Below are 23097 nucleotides of genomic sequence, written 5' to 3'. Positions count from 1 at the left end.
AGATCAGATGAAAAAATATCCAAAAAGCAGTTAGCATTTCAACCACATCAGCAACTGTTTTATCTCTCCCCTGAAGTCCCAGGTTAAGTACATTCAAATGATGAAGGATATCACATAAAAAACACATCTCAGACACAAATTTATCATCCAACATGTTGGTCAGAAATGTTTCAGCCTTTCTGTGCTTGCATTCACAAAGGAAAGTGATGATTTCTTTCCTCAGTTCACAGACTCTCGTGAGTGAGTTTCCCTGGCTTAACCACCTCACATTGTTATGCAAAAGTAGGTCAACATGCTCAGATGACATATCAGCAACAAGTTTGTGAAACAGTCTGTGTTGGAAACTAGATGTTGATCTGATAAAGTTAATTGTAGCCATAACAGAATCCATTGTGTTTTTCAACTCACCACTTAATTGTGGGCAAAGGACACTCTGATGGATGAGGCAGTGCAGCGACTTCATTTTTGGCGCAAGTGCAGAAAGCCATGCAGACAGTCCTTTGATCTTCCCTGACATCGAGGGCGCACCATCTGTAACAAGCAGGTTGATACGCTCCAAGTCCAGTCCGTTCTCTTGAAAAAAATCAACAATCTTCTGGAAGAGAATTTCTCCTGTTGTATTCCCTTCCAATGGTATTAATCCCAATATGTCCTCTTTGAAACAGTGACCATCGAAAAATCGCACAAACATACAAAGTTGAGCTACATCCGAGTTGTCTGTTGATTCATCCACAGCCAGAGATATGAAATCAGCCTTCCTCAGTTGATTAAGAAGAGTGTCAAAAACATCCGTAGCTAAAACGTCCACCCTTCTCGCAGCTGTTGTATCGGACAGTGGGGTTGATTTAAGCGAAGATATAACTTGCTCTTTCACTTTTTCATCCGTTACCACCTCCTCGACAGCAGCGTGTATGCATTCTTTTACTGTTTCAGAATCTGTAAATGGTCTTTTATTTTTAGTCAGTATCCATGCAATTCGGAGAGATGCTATTGTAGCTTTCTGTTGCAAAGTGCAGGTTCGGGTGAAAACCACACAACTTCGCTGGTAGTTTTGAGTCAGTGTCTTTATTTTTGTCTCTCGAGCCTCTGAGCCCGGGGATGTTCATTATCAAAGTTAGTGTGAGTCGTCTGGAAGTGCCTCCGCACATTGTATTCCTCATTTACCGAGCAAATGACAAGGCAGACAAGGCACATGGGTTTTCCCTCAGCATTTTGTATGTGTGCATACTTCTCAGTCCACTCGTTGTTAAATTTTCTATTTTCGCTGTCAACCTTACGTCTCTTCTCTTTTGAATGTGACATGTTCGCTCTGTTTTAAACTGTCATAAACGTTCCATCAAGAGCGTAAACCAGCTGCGCGACGTCCCGTAAAAAGTTGCAAAATGTTATAAACTGTCGCGCTTACAGTTAAGTCGCAGCTATTTAATAAATAATTTATTAAGAGGTATGTAGTCAGTGGGCTGGTCCAAAATGACCGATGGGCCGGTTCTGGCCCGTGGGCCGCCTATTGCATAGGGCTGCTCTAACCACTTAACCAACACCGCTAAATTATATATATATATACTAGCGACTGGGAGCCCGATCGAATCGGGCTACAAATTAAACGTTTGTGGAATCCATATGCCTACTTTCTCTGCAAAGAATTATTTGTTTTGTTAAGTCCTTGAAATGATTTTGTTATCATGGCACTGATTTATGCTTAAAATAGACCTTTTCGGCCGCCGAAAGGCACCGGCTGCTCGATTTCTTTCAACCCGTGCAGCATTTGCGGCTGCTCGAGTTTCTTCAGTCGCTTGTGCACGGCTGGCACGATGTCTGTCAGCGTTAGTAACATTCTGTAGCGCATGTTCTTCATCTGTCCTTTGTGTCCGATTTGCACGATTTCTTTCAGCGTTAGTAGCATTTGTAACCGTACACTGCTCATCCGTTTGTTGTGCTCTTTGTGTACGTGTGGTCGCATTAGCAAGTCTACGTTCCGCGTCAGTCATGTGACCTCGTTCCCTATCATCCTTCCCGCGGCCGCTGCTCTTGTGGCTGCTCGAGGTATTGCAGGGAAGACCATACATACGGATAGTATCAAATTATATATATATATATATACAGTTAAGTCCATAAATATTTGGGCAGACAATTTTTTTCTAAAAATGTGAGGCAACTAAAGCATTTTTTAACACTATATATATATATATGTGTGTGTGTGTGAGTGTGTATATTTATGTATGGAGGCTAAAATCATAATATAAGGCAGGGGTCCTCAATCAGGTCCTGGAGGGCCGCAGTGGCTGCAGGTTTTTGCTCCAACCCAATTGCTTAATAAGAAGCTCTTATTGCTCAAGTAACACTTCTGCCTCACTTTAGTTGTCTCGCTCGTTAAGATTTTGAACCCTTATTGCTTATTTTAGTCTTAAGCAGCTGTATTCTTAGTTGTAATTGCGCCTAATTAACAATAACAAGCAAATGACAAAAGAGACCAGCATTTCTCCATTTAGCTTGTTACCATTTACACATGTGTGTATTTATCATGCACTGTTGGGTTTAATTAAATACTTGGAAGGAAAGTGAAGAGAAAAAAGTGAAGGACTGAGAATTACTCATCCATTTCAGCCTTCAGATCATTTGGATGATATAATTAGGAAGGGGGGAAAAAACCTAGAATATGAGAATTACCTGACTTTACAGAGTTAAAGCACTAACAAGCCATGCAGTTTAATTATTGGCAAGGATTGCTTTCTAATTAAGCAACTAGGCTAGAACAAAAACCTGCAGCCACTGCGGCCCTCCGGGACTGTGATTGAAGACCCCTGATATAAGGAAATGAGAAATGTACATTTAACGTAATTAACGTGCAGATTCTGGGTCAAAACTGATGAAATGCTACATTGCCACCGGAGATCAGCACGCACGCAAGTTTGAAGGAAATCAGTTCAGTAAAAATGGGTAAAAAATCATTGCCCAGAAAAAGGCAGAGGGCAAGTTCAATAAAATCGCGTAATAATAATAATAATAATAATAATAATAATAAAAGGAAGAATCCCCCTGAAGAATCACTCCTAACAGATTTATTTCTAAGAGTGTTGAAGAAAACCAAACAAACAAACACACACACGCGCGCGCGCTCACACTGACACGGGGAGACTGTGCTAAGACAACAGCGAGGCGCGGGACTCATCAGCTAGCCACTGCGCTACCGTGCTGCCCACCAAGTGCAAACCATAATAGCCTTGGAAATGTGCCAATCTCTTACCTGTTCCGCTTATTTAAGCGTAGATCGGCTGTTAAGTTTAATGCGGATTTAAAATGCTTTGTTAAGATTTAGATACCCGCTGCTCGCTCCCTTTCCATGCCAATGGTGAACTGGAATGGCCTTGGCACAAAGTTTATAGAAATCGTGACAACTGTGCGCCTCCAATTGGCTGTTGCTTTTGCTTCCCAATTGAACGCGCCCCAGAGACTATCGGTTTCGTTTCTGCTTCCATCTTAGAAAACAGGAAGAGCAAACGCGTAAATCAGAAGCGGAAAACAATTCCATTTATTACTGGGATCAATAAAACAAATGACTGCGATCCCGGAGCGGTGAGCGCTGCTCGGACCTTTCGGAAAAGGGGACGAGTCTGAGAAGACGACCACTACTTAGGTACAAAGTGCTGGAGGAATCTTCTGGAGTGGTGTGTGTGTGTGTGTGTGCGCGCGCCAGTCGGCACAGAACTAAACCGGCTTCCTGGTGCTGAATAACCAAGTTTAAAACGGATGGCTAAAGAAGTCCATAACGCCTGCCAACTAATTCTTTTGTAAACGGTGTACAGTCCGGTGCATTAAAATGGTGAAACGGCCTTGATCTTCGTATTTAAAAAAATCAAGCATAGTATGTGAGTAACTTTCAATTACTTTACCATTCGAAACAGCGTCACGTCGGTCCTGTGTTATTTTATTTATCCTGTTTAAGTTGGATTGGCTTGACGAGAAGCAACAAGAAAGTGGCAGGTGAAAAGAGTTATACAAATACGTTCACTTCAAAATGAAAGGAATGCAAAATCCCAACAATCGATGAAAAAGATCCTATTTATTAAATAAATAAACGTGATCTCTGGATCAGTCTGCGCTTTTTAATGTACCCGGCCACCAGTGGGCCCTTCTCCTGTAGTGAGCTCGATGACGGTGCGCTCCAATGAAGCATGCAGAGAGGATGCTCGGTGGAGATCGATAGGCAGGCGATTGTGAGAAGTGGAAGTTGAACCTCATTTTCAAGGGGTGGAATGTCTCTTTACGTGTATTTGGCAGTCCTGCTGACACATGCTTTGTGGATTTAGAAAAAGCTTCTGACGGGTTATCAGTCCTGTGACAGGGGCTGCAAAAGTATGGCATTCCCTGGTCGCTACTGCATGCCGTTCTGTCCCGTTACTTGCAGGGCGAAGGGTGCGTCTGCATGCTTATGCTTCACTGTGGATGCTGGGCTCTTCCAATGGTGTGTCTTGCCTCCTGCATGGTAAAGCTTTGGAACTTCAAGGTTGAATCTGCTGGTTGCAGGTCATGTTGTCCATCGGCGTCTTCAAATTGTGGGATGTGGTTGGGATGAGAATGAGCGTCTCCAGATCCAAAGTTATTGTGCTGTCTGTTGTTTTCTTCAGAAACGGAGGAGCCAGAGAGGTTCTTCAGAGTGATGCCATAGGGGAACCATTTTTGGTTCCAAAAAGACTGATCCATATGAAGATTACAGAAAAGAACTTTTTTTTATTATAATTTTATTGATTTTATTGTAATCATTCCATACAGATAAATCAAGTTTTACAAAAAATAGGATTGAAAACAAAATCAACCCAACACCCACCCTTGAGAAAGAAACTTAAAGCCGGTCAAAGTACATAAATTGATGAGTTTAATAGGCGGATAAAAAAAAAGGAATATGGGAAGAGAATCTCCTTCCTCGGTGCTTTAAAAGCTTATTCTAAAATGTTACGGATTATATCCTGCCAGGTTTTGAAAAAGTTCTGCCCAGATCCTCTAACTGAGTATTTGGGTTGGATAATGGATGGATGGAAGGTTATGCCATAAATATAACATTTTTCTCTTAAGGGGTGATATAAAATAACAAGAAATACATTTATCATAGTGAATAATAAAATAACAGTGTCAGCTTTTAAACATAAGCTCAGAAGGATATGAGACTCGAACACATGCCAGGTGCACATTGGACCAGGGTTCAAATTCAGCTCTTACACCGGCACTGGGAGAAGCTGAATGAAAACATTTAAAAAGATGCTGTGAATGTTTATCCTGTAAAATCACGTACCTAAGAAAACAGGATTTTTCCGTATTTGACTTTGCAATTCCTGATGTCCTTTATCTTTGGCACTCTAACTAATGGAGGTTACCATTTTCATATCTTAACAACATACGGGCTCCACGTAGGCGAGACATGCCGCACGAACCCTGGTCTCCTTACTGCGAGGCAGCAGCGCTACCACTGCACCAAAGTGCCGCCCCTGCCCAGTTAGAAGACAGAATATCGCTTCACACCCAGCCAGTGGGCAGACCTACATTTTTGGGGCCCCTTCACAACCAGCAAGGAGTGTTATCTTCTTCAGTTTGGTTGTTCCATGACAAATCTTGCCACACATTTATTAGAAATGTAATGCGTATATATCTATGATTGTAATTAAGATTGCTATACTGAACTATCTCACATGTCAAAGTCACTGGTCAAAGTCACATTTTTGGGGCCCCAGCAAGGAGGTCGGGTAACCAGTGTTACCTTCTTCAGTTTGGTTGTTCCTTGACAGACCTTTTGGTGGGCAATGGCTCAAAAGGGGCATTCATTATACGGGAGAGCATTTGTTCATTTTAATCCTGAACACAAATTAGTGTCCACTTTTATTTGTGATTCCTGACCACACATTGATCATGTCAAGACTGAATGTAAAATTGTGTGGTTTTCCAATGGGTTAGGCGGCTTTGGAGAGATATTTACTGTATAACCAGGTGGTAATGGGGGGGGTGCAGTAATTATTTCCCCATCCCTGGACACTGTGTGGAGACTGCATGTCCTCCCTGTGTTTGTTTTAGAGTCCCTTCCATTGTGTGTTTTGTCAATGAATAACAATAAACTACTGTAGTCGAGAGTGGATGTGCATGTGAATTGTACCAAGCCATGGGTGTCACTTCCACAATTGTGTGTGCCCAGCCCGGCTAACTGCTGCAGGATTGATTTGCGGCCATTGCAGTCTACAGCTACCTACAATAAGATGGGCTGACAGAACTTTACCGTCTAAAACTCCATGGCACCTTAAAGTATTCACATTCAAATGTTCACAACTTCAGAGTAAGACTTCTGCACCACACTTAGTTTAGCCAAACAGAGTAAGAGAACCAATGCAGAGACTTGTAAGATGCTGAAGCATGCCATGTATGGTCTATGTTGTTTTATTTATCTATGGCCTTCAAAAAAGTTATTTACTAGTGAATGTATGCAATCTTTATTTTATATTGGTCCCATCAGGCCCAGTACCATCACTAGGCAGCTTGCAAAACAAAAAGGGTAAACTAGAAGACAGCTCAATCAGATTATTAAAATACTGAAGAATATGGCAAAGCCTGGTAATACGTTAGCATGGGGTATGACCACCAAATAAGTAACAGAATGGGAATGTAAATTACAGTCAAATACCACTAAGTGGTACAAAATAGCACAGCAGAGTTAGAAGTCCGTCATTTTCTAATCCGCTTAGTCTTGAAAAGGGTCGCAGGAGCCCACTGGAGCTATCATGGGGCGCAAGGCAGGAACACACTTTGGACATGACGCCAGTCCATCGCAGGACGAGCTCACACACACCTCAGCCACACACTAGGGCCAGTTTAGGGTCACCTTTTTAGCTAACCTGCTCGTCTTTGGACTGTGGAAGGAAATCGGATCACCCAGAGGAAACCCCTGCAGAGAAGGAAAGAACGTACGGGCTCCACGCAGGCGAGACATGGCACACGAACCCTGGTCTCCTTACTGCGAGGCAGCGGCGCTACCATTGCACCAAAGTGCTGCCCCTGCCAAGTTAGAAGACAGAATATCGCTTCACACCCAGCCAGTGGGCAGACCTACATTTTTGGGGCCCCTTCACAACCAGCAAGGAGTGTTATCTTCTTCAGTTTGGTTGTTCCATGACAAATCTTGCCACACATTTATTAGAAATGTAATGAGTATATATCTATGATTGTAATTAAGATTGCTATACTGGACTATCTCACATGTCAAAGTCACTGGTGTGAATCCAAATCTCGTGTGCCTTACAGTTTTCAAGTTCTGGGGGTCTCACCAGAATTAGGAGCCCCAGAAGATTGCGCTTCATTAGTTTCATAGTAGATCCGCCCCGCACACAGCTTAGTGTAGCAGGAGACCGGAGTTTATCACGGTAGCGTTGGTTGATGGACAGTCCACCCGTCCATCAATGGAGGTTAGAAAAGATCTCATCTCATCTGCTTTTCGTGGTGAGGACTGCAGTAATTACAAAAGCTTTTGTTGTAAAATAATTGACATACATATAGCAGATGTGAAATGTGGGAGAAACTTTCAAAACTTTGTAGGGTCACTACTGTCACATGTAGAGTAGAGTGAATTCTTAGCTGCATGTGCCAATCAGCGTGCAACACGTCTTCATATATCTGTGTAATGTGGGCCCTGACAGTGCCTCGGTCTACAGTATGTGACACAGTGGTGAAGGTTCAGTTTTAATTGGAGGCATGGTCAATAATGGAGACACGATATGGTCTGCTAAGTTTCTCCACAATTTAAGGCCTCTGCTGCAGAATGGTCTTTTTAAACTAAAGTCACCATTTTGACTTAAATTGCTTGACCACACTGGCACAAATAATCTAGTCTTCCAAAACTTTTAAGCACAAGCTGTTACCATCAGTCAACCTCTTGATAATTATGTTAAAATAGAAACTGTCATTACTAAGTCACTAGTGACTCCTCGGGGCAATTCTCTACAAATTTAATTTAAGGAGTCCTTAGCATGCCGTGCACATGTTCTTTTTGTATGGTGAACTCACATGGCTTATGGCACCCTGGATAAAAAGATTCTGCATGGAGGTGATTGAAACATGACCGTTATAACAAAAGACTGTGTTCAAGATGAAGACCGGCTGTGCACTTGCTGCCTCACTGGGGTTCGAGTCCCAGCCAGGCCCACCTCAGCCATTGTCTCAGTCGCGGGTGTCAAACTCCAGGCCTGGTGGGCCGCAGTGGCTGCAGGTTTTCATTCTAACCATCTTCTTCATTAGTGACCAGTTTTTGCTGCTGATGAACTTCTTTGGCCTTAATTTTAATTAACTTGACTCAGGCCCCTTAGTTGTTTCTTGTTCACGTGACCAGCTCCCCTGTGCCCATCACACAATATCTAAAAAGAAAGAAAGGTGAAGGTCTCAGTAAGGCTGATCTCTCAGATCTTCAAAACATCTTGACGGTGTTTTTTTTTTTTTTAAAAAAATAGGAAATCAACTGTTTTCGAAATGTCTGCTGTAGAAGAATGAGAGCAGCAACAAGTCGCGGAATTAAAAAACGGGTTTAATTAACGTTAAGAATCGGCTTCTCATTAAGAGATTGGTTGGAGTTTGAAATCCCAGTTTTGCTGGCCATCTGTTGGCTCGTTTCACGTCTCATTTCTGTTTGGCTGTCATTTAATGAAGAAAAGAGTCAACTCAGAGCACTGCATCCTTAAGAACAGGGCTAATGAAATGAAGGGGAAAAGAATTTAATTAGCCGTGAAAACTGGTCACTGATTAGGAAAAGGGTGAGAATGAAAACCTGCAGCCACTGCGGCCCTCCAGGCCTGGAGTTCGATGCATCATGCAGTTGCTGTAGCATTTTCTCCCCCATCTTGCCCCCCGTTGACTTTATGATAGGCTCTGGCTCCTTGCGACCATGAATTGGATTAAGCAGAACTGAAAATGGATGGATTTTGATATTTTTGTTTTGCTCATACTTTGCAGTACTCACTGTCTTCTTGAATGTAAAAAAAAATGGGCAAAATAATAACAGAAGGTTAAAATGCCATCTTTAAAACTTTCCAAGGGTGCTGCTGCCTTGCGGTAAGGAGACCAGGGTCCTCCCTCCGTGGATTTTGCATGTTCTCCCCGTGTCTGCTCTGATTTCCTCCCACCGGCCTCAGCCATGCAGGTTAGGTGATGTGGTGACACTACATTGTCCCGTGTGTGTGTGTGTTGGCTCTACAACTGGCGCCATATGCTATAGCTGGGATAGGCTCCAGCATTCCCCCCACAACCCTGGTCTGGATTAGGTGGGTTTAGAAAACAATACATTTTCAAAGTATTACTGTCTTAGACATAAACAGACATCTTATGAAATAAAGATCTTTACATATCTATTTGCATAAACTGAGAGTTATTTTCCCGTTGGACCTTACTACATGTTATTTTTAATTGTTGGATAGAGTTGTGTAGACTTGCTAGGTACTTACGTTTTTTGCTGTATCTGGGTTGAAATGTTGTGCTTGGTTTAGTTTGCTTACTTGTATCCATTCCAAAATTATGTTAATAAATCTTCTTAAACCATTAATTTAAATGGGAAAATATCTAAAGTTTTGGGGTAACAAAGTCAGGACTATGGAGGTAAGGCAGTTCTACTCCTTGATCAAGACACTGCAGAGGGCTGATGTGTTGTGTGTTTTCATGTTGATTAGCACATGTAGGTAAGAAGTTCACTGTGCTCTATACATGTGACCTAGAAACCTGTGCATAGTTCACAATATCATCACAATTACCTTAATATTTTATTAACAGGCAGCATGGTGGTGCAGTGGGTACCACTGCTGCCTCACAGTAAGGAGATCTGGGTTCGCTTCCCGTGTCCTCCCTGCGTGGAGTTTGCATGTTCTCCCCGGGTTTCCTCCCACAGTCCAGAGACATGCAGGTTAGGTGCATTGGCGATTCTAAATTGTCCCCGGTGTGTGTGTGCCGGCGCCCTGCCCAGGGTTTCTTTCCTGCCTTGCACCCTGTGCTGGCTGGGATTGGCTCCAGCAGACCCCCTAACCCTGTTGTTAGGATATAGCAGGTTGGATAATGGATGGATGGATTTTATTAACAAGTCTTACCACTAGAGGGCCATGTTAAACTAAAATTCACTGCCCACTTTTACAGGACGTTTTAACTAAGGCATTCTTAACATATTTTGATGACAAAACAATTTGAAAAGACAAAAAGTTAAAGTTCATTTCTTTAAAGCCATAAAAATAGAAACATCCAATTAAAGAAAAAAAAAAAAATAACAAAAAAAAAACCCAGCACATCCAACTTGCACAGGAAGCTGATCAGAGCATAAAAGATTTGCATTTTCTTCAGTCTCCCGTCTGTATTTTTTAATTAACAGCTTAAAGTATTTGCAGAAATACAGAGATAAAAGTCATCTACCACCATTGGCATCAGCATTTACAATCTGTGACGAGTCAAACATGGGAAAAGATTTGTTACTTTTCAACACTGAGGACAGTAGTGTTATGTCTTTAACAATTTTATTAACATTTACTTTAACACACCTTTGAAATGTACTTACTGGATTTTGTTTTTCTTCCAGATTTTGTATTATGAATACTTCAACGTGGTCTTGATTGGAAATAATAATCTCTTTAGAATGGGTAAGAGCTTTTTGTTCATTCTTCGCTTGATTTTGACAGCTATGCAGAATTTCATTTGCAGATTCACGTTTCACATCCGCTCGGTTAGCAGACGCTATTATCTAAAGTGACTTACAAAAATAGGTCAACATATTCGAGTAAACCTCAGCCTGTACAGCAGGCATGTCAAACTCACTACCATTGGTGGGCCACTTCGACTGCCATACGTGGGTCAGCGGGCCGCACTGTAACAAATACTTTTATAATATTATACAAAGTTACTGTAGCTTTCTTACCAATACTGAAAACTTTAAAAAATGTAACACTTAAAGTTTAAAGAAAAGCAATTTATTTCCATACAATCTCTGCACAACAGCATACAATTCGAGTCTTAGCCTCTTAGCTAGGTCCTTATTATTATATTATACTAGCCACGCCGCATAATCAGGCCGCTTTTTAAATGATTTTTAAGCACAGAGGAAAAATAAACATTTGAAAAATCCGTAATTTAATAAACCACCAAGAAAAGTAACATTGCAACAATGCACGCTACGAAGCAACATACAATTGTCCGTGACTGAAAACCGGAGGAGCGCCTTCTCCTTCCAAAGCGAAGGACGGGGTTGAACGGCGCTCGTTCAGTACGCACTGCCCGCCCCCAACTCCCTACCCGAGTCGCTTTCGTCTGTGTACAGTCCACACGCACCTGTGAGTCACGTTGACTGGTAATTTTCCAAACACCGCCTCAGTCGGTTTCCACGTTGATTTTTCATTGTTCTTTGCGGTTCTGGGTGCTTTTTTATATATATAATCCACCAAGTCACCCGACCATGGGGGGCTTTACAAAGGGCAGGGACGTAATCAGTGCGAGCGTATGACCCGCACGTACTGGGAATTTCTCGTTCGTGGGGAACAATTGCAAGCCACGGTCTCCATCACGAATGGGGTTCAACGGCTTACCCACGCCGGGTAGACACACGTTGATCCATTCAGTGTAGCGCGCGTGCAGTACCGGACATACAAGTGCATCACAGGCCTGTTAATGCTCAATCTCACGTGGCTGAAAGCCACTTGTCCCTCTAAGAATTTGGACGCCGACCGCTTATTTGTTTGTATTAAAGGTGGTAACCCTACCTGTGACTCACGTAGACTTTTCTTTGCTCTGTGCGGTTTTGGCTGCCTTTCTATATATAATCCATGAAGACACCCGACCAATGGGGGTTTGGGGGGGGTGTGTGTACAAAGTGCAGGAGGATCTATGAAGACGCATGTTTGTCGCGGATGCGAATTGCTGTATGTAGCGTGCAAAACAGTTTGCTATGAGCAACAGTTTCGTCAATGACATTTCTCCAAAAAAACCCGACTGACAGAAACAAACAGTTACCTGAAGCAGGAATTTCTATAACATTGAAAGAAGTGTTGTTTCCATGAAATACATTTGAAGCGGCAGCCATGGAGGGCAAAAGAATAGTCAACGTGGACCACAGCTGGGTTTGGACCGCAGCACAGACCAAAGCGAGTGAGTATGTGTTTGATGAGCTGTTTTGATTTGGCGGGCAGTGGTCTGAGGTGCGTTCCTGAGCACGTGGGAGGAGGGGTAGAGTTTGTGGGCGGGCTTCGTTGTTCCTTTCGCATGGTTTTTCATGGTGGACGCGGTTGGTGTCGAAACCGAAAAGAATAATGAAAAGTCAACGTGGCTTAGACGTGCATGTGGATTCCTAGCACAGACGAAAGGGGCTAACTGGGTGGTCGGTGAGTTTTTGCGTCCGGGCACATGGGCAGGCAGTGTGAATGTCTAGAGAGCAAGGGTAGACGCGGGCCGGTGAAAAAGGAGTGCTGGTGGGCAGGAAAAGTCTTCCGTGTTCCTGCAGGAGCATCTAAGAAGACGACGCATGTTTGTCGCGGATGGGAATTGCTGTATGTAGCGTGTAAAACAGTTTGCTATGGTGCAAGCGGTCATGCGTTGTAACCGAAAACTCGTAGACTGCTTACTTCATTGTGTTTTAACCTCAGTTGTAAAGGATTGTTTTAAAGATCCCATGAGATACCCCTCGCAAACCGTTTCATACGCTGCATATGGCGATTCACCTCCGCGAGAAACATGCCTCTATGAACAGTCAACGTAGTTCAGATGTGCATGACATGAACATGACGTTAACCTGACCTGCACCGCATGTGGCCTCCACGACTAACGAATATAAATGACGCCACTTTTTCTGTGTCCTCGCGTCCTACTTGGTGGGCTTGGCCCTGCGAGTTGTCGTCATATCCAAAGGGCTTGGAGTTGGTGGGCGTGGCTCCTTCCTGCGTGCGCCATAGGTGTCTCACTTGTTGGCGGCTTAGTGAATCCACGCCCCTTCCGGTGTGCTTTTCATGGTTGTCTTGCCTTAGTGAATTATATATATAGATTCATTGCCTATATAGGAGTCTTACAGCCTGAGATTTATTTCTTTTGTCCCGAACACTTGGCATCTCTTGTTAGTAACCAGTTCGTCAATATCAGGCTTGAAATCTTGTGCAGCTGCAACTTTTATGAGGGATGAAGAGTGCTCGACAGCAAGTCTTGAGCGATGTTGGGTTTTAGTAGCTTTCATTAATGAAAACAATTGCTCACAAAGGTAAGTGCCTCCGAACATAGACAGTACTCTCAATGCCAACTTATGGATCTGCACATACAAGGGTGGCAGGTAAGCATACAAGCCTGGCACACCAACTTCGTTGTATTTTGCCTTCAGAATAGAATCGGACTGCAGTTCAATCAATTCCATTTGGATATTCTCAGACGTATTCTCAACGTTGTAAGAGAACAGCGCAAAGTCCTGTTCGTGTGAATTGAAATCACGAAAACACTCACTGAATTCATTGCTCAGTAATTCAAGTTGGAAAACAAATCCTCCAAAAATCAAATTTTACTTCACTAAGTTTACTTCAAAGTTTATATTGTAAAATAAGCCGATATGCAAAAAGCCCCCTGACCTACACTAATTTTACAAACTCAAAATCACAAAAATCTGTTAATAAACCACTTCAAGCGTCCACTTCAGATCTTCAGCTGTAGTCTGCACTAACTGTTCGTTACAATACTAGCACAAAATTACATAAAACTAGAGCAACAAAACATGAAAATATGCGGGCTATTACTACTCGTGATGGTCAGTTCTGCCCAGTGACCAGTCTCAGCAGCCCAGCCAGTAGTGTAGCCTAGCAGGGGCGGCTCTAGGCTCGTGGCGGCCCTGGGTAGAGAAAGAATCCCTTCGCCCGCCAATGTCAATATGGTATCTTATGCACGGCGGATGGCCACGTCTGTTGCAGACACTGCATTGTCGCCTCGTGCTCATGACACGTTTCTATATGCGCGTGTCCGTAACTTGAAAACCAAGTGGCGGCCCATGATATTCTCATTACGGCAGAACGTTATAATACTACATATGGCTTACTGCTCCGACCCTAGCGAAATTAGTAAATACAGCGTACTAATTAACAAGAAACACATTGTTTTTCGACCACATTGCCGTCAGCTATGTCGTTATTTTCTCTTTCTGTTTTATATTCAATATACATTGGCGTGGTGGCCCTGTGCAGGTGCACAGTTTGCACATGCCTAAGGCCACCCCAGCTGCCCGCTGCTGCAGCCTAGCACTTCAGTTGTGACGTTGCGGCTCATTAACTTTGGTCAAGGCTCGTGGCTGTACTAGCAGATGATGTTTCCGGTACCGTAATGCCATGGGAAAACACGCTTTTGTCAGAAGGCAGAAGTAAGAAAAGTCAATAAGTAATGCCGAAGATGCAGAATGATTCAATCACAAACGATAGTAATCATTTTGTACAAGTTCAGTGCTAACTAGGATCTGTCATGCGGGCCGCGTGTTTGACATGCCTGCTGTAGAGTCAGTTTGAGAATGAGTGGGACAGGACAAAAATGACCACCACAAGTGAAGAGCTCAGAACAAACAAGCTACAATTTGCAGGTTACAAAGCCTTAACAGTTAATATCAGTTAGATAGGCATTCATTCATGAGAGAGTCTTCAAAAGCTTCTTAATCACATAGAGGGAGTCAGAATTTCAAATGGAAGTGGGCAGCTTGTTCCACCAACTACACGAGATAGAACTGAGATTTGATACCACGCAGAGGTGACATCACCAGACACCAATGAGTGAGGAGGAGCATAGGACCTCAAAAGTACCTCCATAAACAGTACAGAGGTACAGACCCCTAGACTACTCTACAGCCACGGTGGATGCATGTCACTCCTCTTTTTCAAATCACTACATGCGGTGTAGTGTCATGTTTCAAGTTCAAATCCTTGATGCTTGCCTATAGAGCAGGGGTTGTCAACTTCGGTCCTGGAGGACCACCGTGGCTGCAGGTTTTCATTCTAACCCTTTTTCAAACTCCAACCAGCTGCTTAATAAGGTGCCAATTCTTGTCGTTCATTAAACCTGTGCTTTAATTTCGTGGCTTGTTGCTGCTCTCGTGGGACATTAGCAGACATTTCCAAAATTGCTGATTTTCTCTTTTCTAAGACACAGTTAAAATGATTTGGAGACCTGAGCAGGTCGACATTCCTGAGACCTTCATCTTTCTTTATTTTCAGATGTTGTATGATGGTCACCGGTTGTTTTGGCTCATTTTGCATCTCGTTATTATTTGGCTGCTAATTAAGGAAAAAAAAACAATTAAGGGGTCAGAGTCTTCAAGAGCAGGTCAATTAAAATGAATTTAAAAGAAGTGAATTAGCAGTAAAAACAGGTCACTCATTAAGAAAAGGGTTAGAATGAAAACCTGCAGCCACGGTGGTCCTCCTGGACCGAAGTTGACAACCCCTGCTCTATAGGCAAGCATCAAGGATTTGAACTTGAAACATGACACTACACCGCATGTAGTGATTTGAAAAAGAGGAGTGACATGCATCCACCGTGGCTGTTTGAAGACCCGCCATGCTACTGCATTTTGAGTCATCAGCAGCTGCTTTGTGGCTCTTGCAGGTTCTTTTGCCAGCAGAGAGCTGCAATAGTCCAGATGTGACAAGATCAAGGCCTGGACCAGGAGTTAGGGTTAGGGTTAGGCTTAGGGTGCTGCATACTCCATCACATGCAGCCTGGTCTTGCTGATGCTGTGTATCTGGGGTGGCCAGGTCTGATCCTGGAGAGCCACAGTGGCTACAGGTTTTCATTCTGTTTTCTTAATTAGTGACTGCTTTTTGCTGCTAGTTAACTTCATTTAGTTTATATGCTATTTAAGACTCAGACCCTTTAAATCAGGGCTGAGCAACGTCGGTCCTGGAGGGCCACAGTGGCTTCTGTTTTTTGTTCCAACCTAATTTCTTCATGAGAAATTAATCATTGCTGATGAAGCACTTACTGGTAAAGTGACATATTTCTGCTTTATTTTAGTTGTCTCGCTTATTACAATTTTGAACCCTTAATTACATTTTTTAGTCTTACACAGCCGTATTCATTGTTTTAATTGCTCCTTATTAGCAATAATATGGAAATGACAAAGGAACCAGCAGTTCTAGATCTAGCTTGTCTCCATTTCCAACCGTGTATATTCATCATTCACCATTTGGCTTAATTGTATACTCAAAAACGAAACTGAACTGAAAATTACTCATCTGTTTTAGTCTCCCTGTCACTTGGATGACACACGTATCATTAGAAAGAAAAACATCTATCATTTAAGAATGAACTGACATGATAAGAGTTAAAACACTAACAAGCCATGAAATTAAAACAATATCTTCTGTGATTGGTGAGGATTGGCTTCTAATCAGACAACTGGATTGGAACAAAAACCTGCAGCCACTGTGGCTCTCCAGGATTAGAGTTGGCCACCCCGCTGTATAGGACAAGAGCCTGCTGTGACATGGTCAGTGAATACCACCCCCCAAGGCTGCGTACTGATTTGGTGGGTGTTAGTGATAATGAGCCAAAATGAACCGAGATCGACAGAAATGCTGGGATAACAAGAAGGTCTGGCTTGGTCAGGTTGAGCTGGAGATGGTGCTCCTTTATCCAGGATGAATCTTAGTGAGAATGGCAGAGATTCTAGCTGATATTGTGTGGTCCTCATGAGGCAACCACAGGTAATTCTTTATTTATTTGTCAAATACATAGTTATAAAGGACAACACACAGTGAAATGCATCTTTCACATACCCCTTGGGGTCAGAGCACCGGGTCAGCCATTGTACAGCTCCCCTGTAGGTTGTTGAAGGTTAAGGGCCTTACTCAAGGGCCCAGCAGAGTAGCATCTCTTTTGGCAACCTTCAGGATGCCAACGCATATCCTTAGCCTCAGAGCCATTTCATCAGCATAACACTGATAAGAAAAACCAAGGGACTCAATGATAGGGCCTAGTGAGGAGGTCATAGAGAGAAGAGGAGAAGACCCAGCACCAATCCTTAGGGTACCCTTGTTCTTGCCTGGTGCACTCTTGACATCTCCTCATGACAGGACACAAGACAGGACTCAAACCACCTGAGGGCAGTCCCAGTGATGCCAAAGTCAGAAAGGGAGGTGAGGAGGATTGGCTGGCTGACCATGTCAAAGGTAGAGGAGAGATCTAGCAAATATAGTAATTCAAATTGAGCCTAATGTTCTTTTGGTAGTTGGAAACCTCAAGAGAAATCATTTAATTTATTCTTCTAACTTAACTTAATTTACTTTTTTTTAAAATATGTTTCCTAAAAAAATACACTAAATGTGGGGAAAAAAAATTCCAAAACACGCAGCTCCTTGATTAACTATCACAGTATTTTCCCTTTGTTTTCAGATGAATACAAGAACCTGCCTGTGAATCACTGGACAGAGGACCATGTCGGAGCCTGGCTGGTATCACTAGGACTCAAGGAGCACTACATCAAAAAGCTCCATGAAGAGGAGGTCACAGGGCCTGTATTTAAACAGCTACCTGACACTTACTTCAGGGACACCATTGGCATGAAGGGTGGACAACTAGTGCTGCTGCTGACGGCAAGAAAGCGACTGCAGGGTGCAGACTTGAAAATTGAAACAGCTGGTCACAGTGAGAATCAGCTGACTGAACCAACAGCTGGCAGGCAGGTACTGACAGAACAGATTAAGCCACGGCCATTTGGTAAGGAGCCTGGTACCTTGACTTACAGAAAACATGGGTGTCTGCCCCCAGAGACGGGCATCATTGACCTGATATCACCTTGCCGTGAATTCAAATCACTTGCTGATGCTGTCAAGCTGGATGAAGTTCGTCTGCAGAGCAAATTTGCCAAGGAGGTCATCAGGTTTGCATGTGGATGCATGAATATGCGCACCAATGGCACTATTCACTTTGGTGTCATGGATAACGTGAACAATTCCACTTTTAAACACGGGGAAGTCCTTGGCATTCCTGTAAAAGATCAAAGTATCTATATTGATGCACTTAAATATATTAAGAATTGCTTTGACGATAAAAGTCATGAGGCAGCACATGCCTGCATTCAGTCACCCCACTTTATTAAAGTCTTTGACCAACAGGATACTCTCAGTGGGTATGTGGTTGAGGTGGACATTGTTTCATCTATTTGCTTCCTGAAGGGAAACTACTATGGGGTTCGTCTCCCAAATTTCAAAGAAGAATCAAACAAAGTGATCTATGACAAAGTCACGATATACCAGCGGGTAGGTGCCAGTACTGAATCAATAGATGGTCAAAAACTAATTGAATTTGGCAAACACATACCGAAAAGAGATCTCATGAGGGAGCAGGCAGAAACACCTCCCCCTAGTAGCCCAGCAGAAATCAGAGAAAATTTAGCCAGGAAGCTCTCCATGCTTTTAACTTGTGGAAGAAAATACATGGATGACAACCTGCAGTACATCGTGGTGACAAGTAAGTGGAAACCAGAGGAGCTACAGCACTGCACCTTTCTGTTCAACATGAACCTTCTGTGTGTCTTTGATTTTGACCCAGACTCTGAAGTCTCAGGACTGTGTCATAAGTACCTCCGTTCCCATGAAGCCAATCTCTACTCCCTTCAAAAGTACACGGATGACGCGAAGAACAGTCCAGATGAATTCATGAAAAGCAGTCAGCTTTTTGAAAAGACCAATTGGATCTTCTGCAATGGGCGCAGAGGTTATCTGGGTGGTGAGGAATCCTGTGATGATAAGATGTGGATCAGAACCCAGACAAAGTACCTGAGGAAGGCCATCTCCATGCTCTGCAATGAAGCAGTCCTACCTAAGGGCTCATGCTTGGTGCTTTTCCTGTTAATGTCCCCCATTGAGCAGGCGTTCTGTGAGACTTTTCATGACTTTTATATTGAAATGAATGACCACGAGGATATCGTTTGCATTTCAGAATCAGAGGAGCAGTACAACAAGTTATTCAGCTTTATGCCAGCTTCCTATGATGCCTCAGAATTAAGGAACATCAGCATTGTGGGGATGAAGATAAGTCATGTTGACACCACCATCCAGAGTTTGCAGCTTTCTTCAGTCAAGCTGGAGAGGCATTTACCGCTCAATAGCGGTGGACATTGCTCTCTCAAAACTACAGATGAAGACAAGCTGCTCTCTTTGGAGGTGCTAAGTGCAAACCAGTGTGAGAACACCAATTTAGAGACGCTCAATCAGGAGCAAATCAGTGAAACTGAGAGAAATTTTTATCACGGGAGCAAAGTGGCCTGGATCAACTTTTGGTTGGCAGAGACAAAGCAATGTGGAGATGTTCCCGAGCGGGAATCACTCGGAGAGGTTCAAACAATGGTGCAGGAATGTTTACAACACAGTGCAAGCTGGGACTCTGTTGCCATCATAAATATTTGTCACCATCCTGGCAGTGGAGGCAGTACGGTGGCTCGGCAGGTCCTGTGGAGCTTCAGGAAGAGGCTAAGATGTGCAGTAGTCAAAACGTCCTGCCCTGCCGTGAACGTGTGTGCACATGCGATAAGCCTCCGTGAATATGAAGAGAAAGATCGAAACTGCTGCCTGCCAGTGCTGCTACTTGTCGAGGACACTGAAGAAGAGTACCTGGATGATCTAAAGCAAGAAATGGAGAAAGCTATCGAAGCCATTAAAGTCAGCCCACCAGCACTGTGTTTCATCCTGTTAAGCTGCAACCGTTCCTATGAACCAGAGAAGATGTGTCGAGCCTTACCACTGCAGACAGTAGCCATCACACACAGACTGACTGAGAAGGAGAAGTTACTGTTTGCCAAAAAACTTGAGAACCTTAAGAAGAAATATAATCCTGATCTGATGCTGACCTTTGTGTTGATGGCAAATGAATTTGATCCAGAGTACCAGAGGGAGTTTGTGTCCAAAATCCTGCAAGACTTGGATCGTAACAGCCGTGCTACCCTGCTGTTAAAGTACATTGCTCTGCTGAGTGGCTATGTCCAAAATTCCTATGTCTCACTCTCTCGGTGTCTTGCTTTCCTTGCACCACAAGCCACCACTGATCGCTTCACTGAGTTGTTCTTCCAGAGGCTGTTAAGTGAGCAGGCCAAGTTTCTACTCATTCATCTGAAAGACAACAAGACCGGCAGCAATGCTGTACGCATAATTCACCCATTGGTTGCAAAGGAGATTCTCTCTCAGCTACTGACTGATGAGGAACAGAGCGATATTGCTATAGGGCTTCTACAGGATGAACAGCTGCTAAAAGCCATAAGAGAACCAAAAACATTTCTTCGGTTTCTTAGAGACTTGCTGATGAGACGCTGTAAAAAAGTGTGGGGTGATGAATTGGATACATTGTTCTCCCCCTTTATTGAACATGTGCTCAAAATTGAGAAGAATTATGAACAGGCCACACGTGTACTTGAACTTGGCTATGAGATGGTGGCCCAAGATGGCTACTTTGCCCAGCAGGTTGCCAGGGTTCACTACACCTATAAGAACTTTAAGGAGGCAAGAGAGTGGACCACAAAAGCAAAGTTCCACTTGCCCCACAACTCCTACATCCTGGACACAGAGGGTCAAGTGTTCCGCAGATGGTTCACCGAGCTGCGTGCCAAAGTGCAGAAGAATCCTACCGCAGAAGAGGTCTGTGAACTCATTGACATTGCACTGAAAGCCATGAGCTGTTTCCGGGAGTCTCAGGAAGTGGCCAATCGCCAGATAGAACGCTGCATGAATAGTGTAGGCTACTTCAGTGAGGTGAACATCGGGCTGGAACTTCTGGAACTCCTTTCCACTGTTGACACCTTTGTATATGACAGTGGCCATTCAGAACTACTAAAATACCTGTGCACAGACTACATCCCTGAAGAAATAAAGCGCCCCTGGACCAGCTTCCATAGTAGCTTAAAAAATGTGCGGAACTGGATTTACAGAGACCTGGAGTGGATTTCAGAAGACTTGAGTTACTATCGGGGCACCAAAGCACACGAAGGTGAGGAGTCAGCTAGGAGCAGTTACCATGGCTGTGACTGGCTGGCCACCAAAACCATCAAATGCATAAAGTTCTTCCAGGAAATATGGGACACCTCATTAAATATGGTGACACCACTGAGAGATGCTGGCTGTGGTGGTCTACTCAGTAAGTGGACAAAAATCTACAAACTCCGTGGTGGAAATGTAAACACAATTCTTCATCTTCTGAACAGGGAAGACTCAGGGGGCAAGCTTGAAAGAATTATTGATTTGTACCCTCCAACATCCAGCCTGAGCACCTCTCAGCTGGTCAGCTACATCATGTGCCAGGTGGCCCTGGCCTGCTCTCTTCCCAGTTCTCGAAAACAGAAAACACTGCTGGAGCTGAGCCACATGATCTTCAAAGTTCCCAAAGAGCAATTTTCACCTGGTACCTACTTTGTCTCATCGTTCCTCTTTTGGCCAGGACAGCAATGTGATAAAGAGTGGGCTGACAAAGCAGACAAGCTGCTGATGTTGGCCAGTGAGACCCTCAAGCAACGCTATGACTCGACAAAGAAAAACATTCCTCAGAGACAGAAGCGAATAGAGAGCTATTTCTTCTTGGGGAATGGGGATGGTCTCAACAGACTGGTTAACAGCAGCAGACTGAACAAAGAGACAGGTGGTGCAGTAACAGAACAGAATCTACGCTGGTCAGGCTATCAGGTCTGGGCCAATCCACAAGTCCAGAAGCTACTCAGACCTGTGCAAGGCTGGACAGAAAGAGGCAAGCTGTACATACAGGGCAACTCGGCTGGAAGAAAAATCCGAGTGCCTGTGGTGCACTGTCCTTCTGCCCCAACTGATGACAAAAATGTCACCTTTTATATAGGATTCTCTTTCTCTGGACCTGTGGCATATAATATTAGAACAACACCCAGTTGATGGGCCTGTACTCTTCTGACCAGTGTGCACAATCGATCAATTACTCAATGCACAACAAAAACCTTTTACTTTAACAGAACTCTTAAATGAAGAACATAACAACACAGCTTGTTTTATTAAGAATTGCAGATCCTGTAAAAGTTAACGGGAGAGAGATGAATGAATTACACACAAACGTCCTGCGCTCAGGATATTAGTAACATAACAAGGGCTACAAAACAGCTCTCAAAATGCTGTATAATGATGCCAGTGAGGTTTCCAACATAAACAAATAAGAAACACGTTACATTCTGTCGACATCTTTGAAAGAATTTGAGAATTGACCAGAAGATGCCACTTTCAAGTATTACCTGGTGACTTGTGTCCATCTGTATCTTTGTGGGAATGTTTTTTTTTTTTAGCATTCAGCACCTTTGAGCAAGTTCAGCCTGTGCTTTAGTGTTATAATCAAAGACTGGACATTTAATTAACAACGTGAATCCTCCCTAATGATCCCTCTATTACTCTGAACACTTCTCTCTATTATAAAAAAAATCTTGGCAGGGAGACTAGGGAGACAAGACGTGATCTTCTTGGAAGACAATTTGACGTCCTGCAACAGACACTTTAACGTTACACGAGACAGCATTTAAAACAAGTTCACGGACATCTAACCTAGCAGTTGTTGGAATGCTTTTGGCAGACACACTTCATGCGCTCCGAGCTCTTAAAACGACGACAAGCAGAACACGCAGCTCGCCAGCAGATGATCTGACCACTTCTCGTTAGGGTGCGCTCAGCCCACCCCCCATTTTAAAATGCGAACGACAGAAACACGAAGTGGCAAAATGACAACTGCTGTACAGGCTTTTAAATGATTGACGCGCAGCGCGACAAACAGAACATGCAGCTCACCAGCAATAGTAGCCAAAAGACAGCAGATGATCTGACAGCATCTCCTTAGCATGTGTTCAATCCAAACACACCCACAACATGAGCAGCGTTATACGTCCTGCAAGAAAGAGATCTAATCACACCTGGGGCCGGAAATAAAGGACAAGTATTGTTTTTACAAAAGTTTTAAAGTACAAGTTAAAATAATACATATGTAACAATTTCCATGAAAATAACAATCTCTTTAAAATTGTATATCGGGTAAACCAAACCCGGGGGTGGGCGAGCGAAGCGAGCAGGGGATAGAGCCCCCTAGTTTATCATAATATTGGGTTTAGAG

General features: G+C 43.4%; 1 protein-coding gene across 2 annotated transcripts; it reads left to right on the top strand.

Annotated features, from left to right (window-relative positions):
• Nucleotides 1-3459: 3459 nt before the first annotated feature.
• Nucleotides 3460-22789, top strand: LOC120517551 (sterile alpha motif domain-containing protein 9-like). 2 transcript variants are annotated; one of them, XM_039739948.1, is made up of 3 exons: nucleotides 3460-3634; nucleotides 10577-10637; nucleotides 17392-22789. In XM_039739948.1, the coding sequence occupies exons 2-3, from the start codon at nucleotides 10634-10636 to the stop codon at nucleotides 21882-21884; spliced, it is 4497 nt and encodes a 1498-aa protein (XP_039595882.1). In that variant the 5' UTR covers nucleotides 3460-3634; nucleotides 10577-10633; the 3' UTR covers nucleotides 21885-22789. The 2 variants fall into 2 exon arrangements, with proteins under 2 accessions (XP_039595882.1, XP_039595883.1); XM_039739949.1 differs by lacking the exon at nucleotides 3460-3634 and adding an exon at nucleotides 3645-3866.
• The last annotated feature ends 308 nt before the right edge of the window (nucleotides 22790-23097 follow it).

Source organism: Polypterus senegalus, chromosome 17, assembly GCF_016835505.1.
Source record: "Polypterus senegalus isolate Bchr_013 chromosome 17, ASM1683550v1, whole genome shotgun sequence".
Classification (NCBI taxonomy): Eukaryota; Metazoa; Chordata; class Cladistia; order Polypteriformes; family Polypteridae; genus Polypterus; species Polypterus senegalus.
Note: the sequence above shows the minus strand (reverse complement) of the source record. Positions and strands in the feature narration are given on the sequence as shown.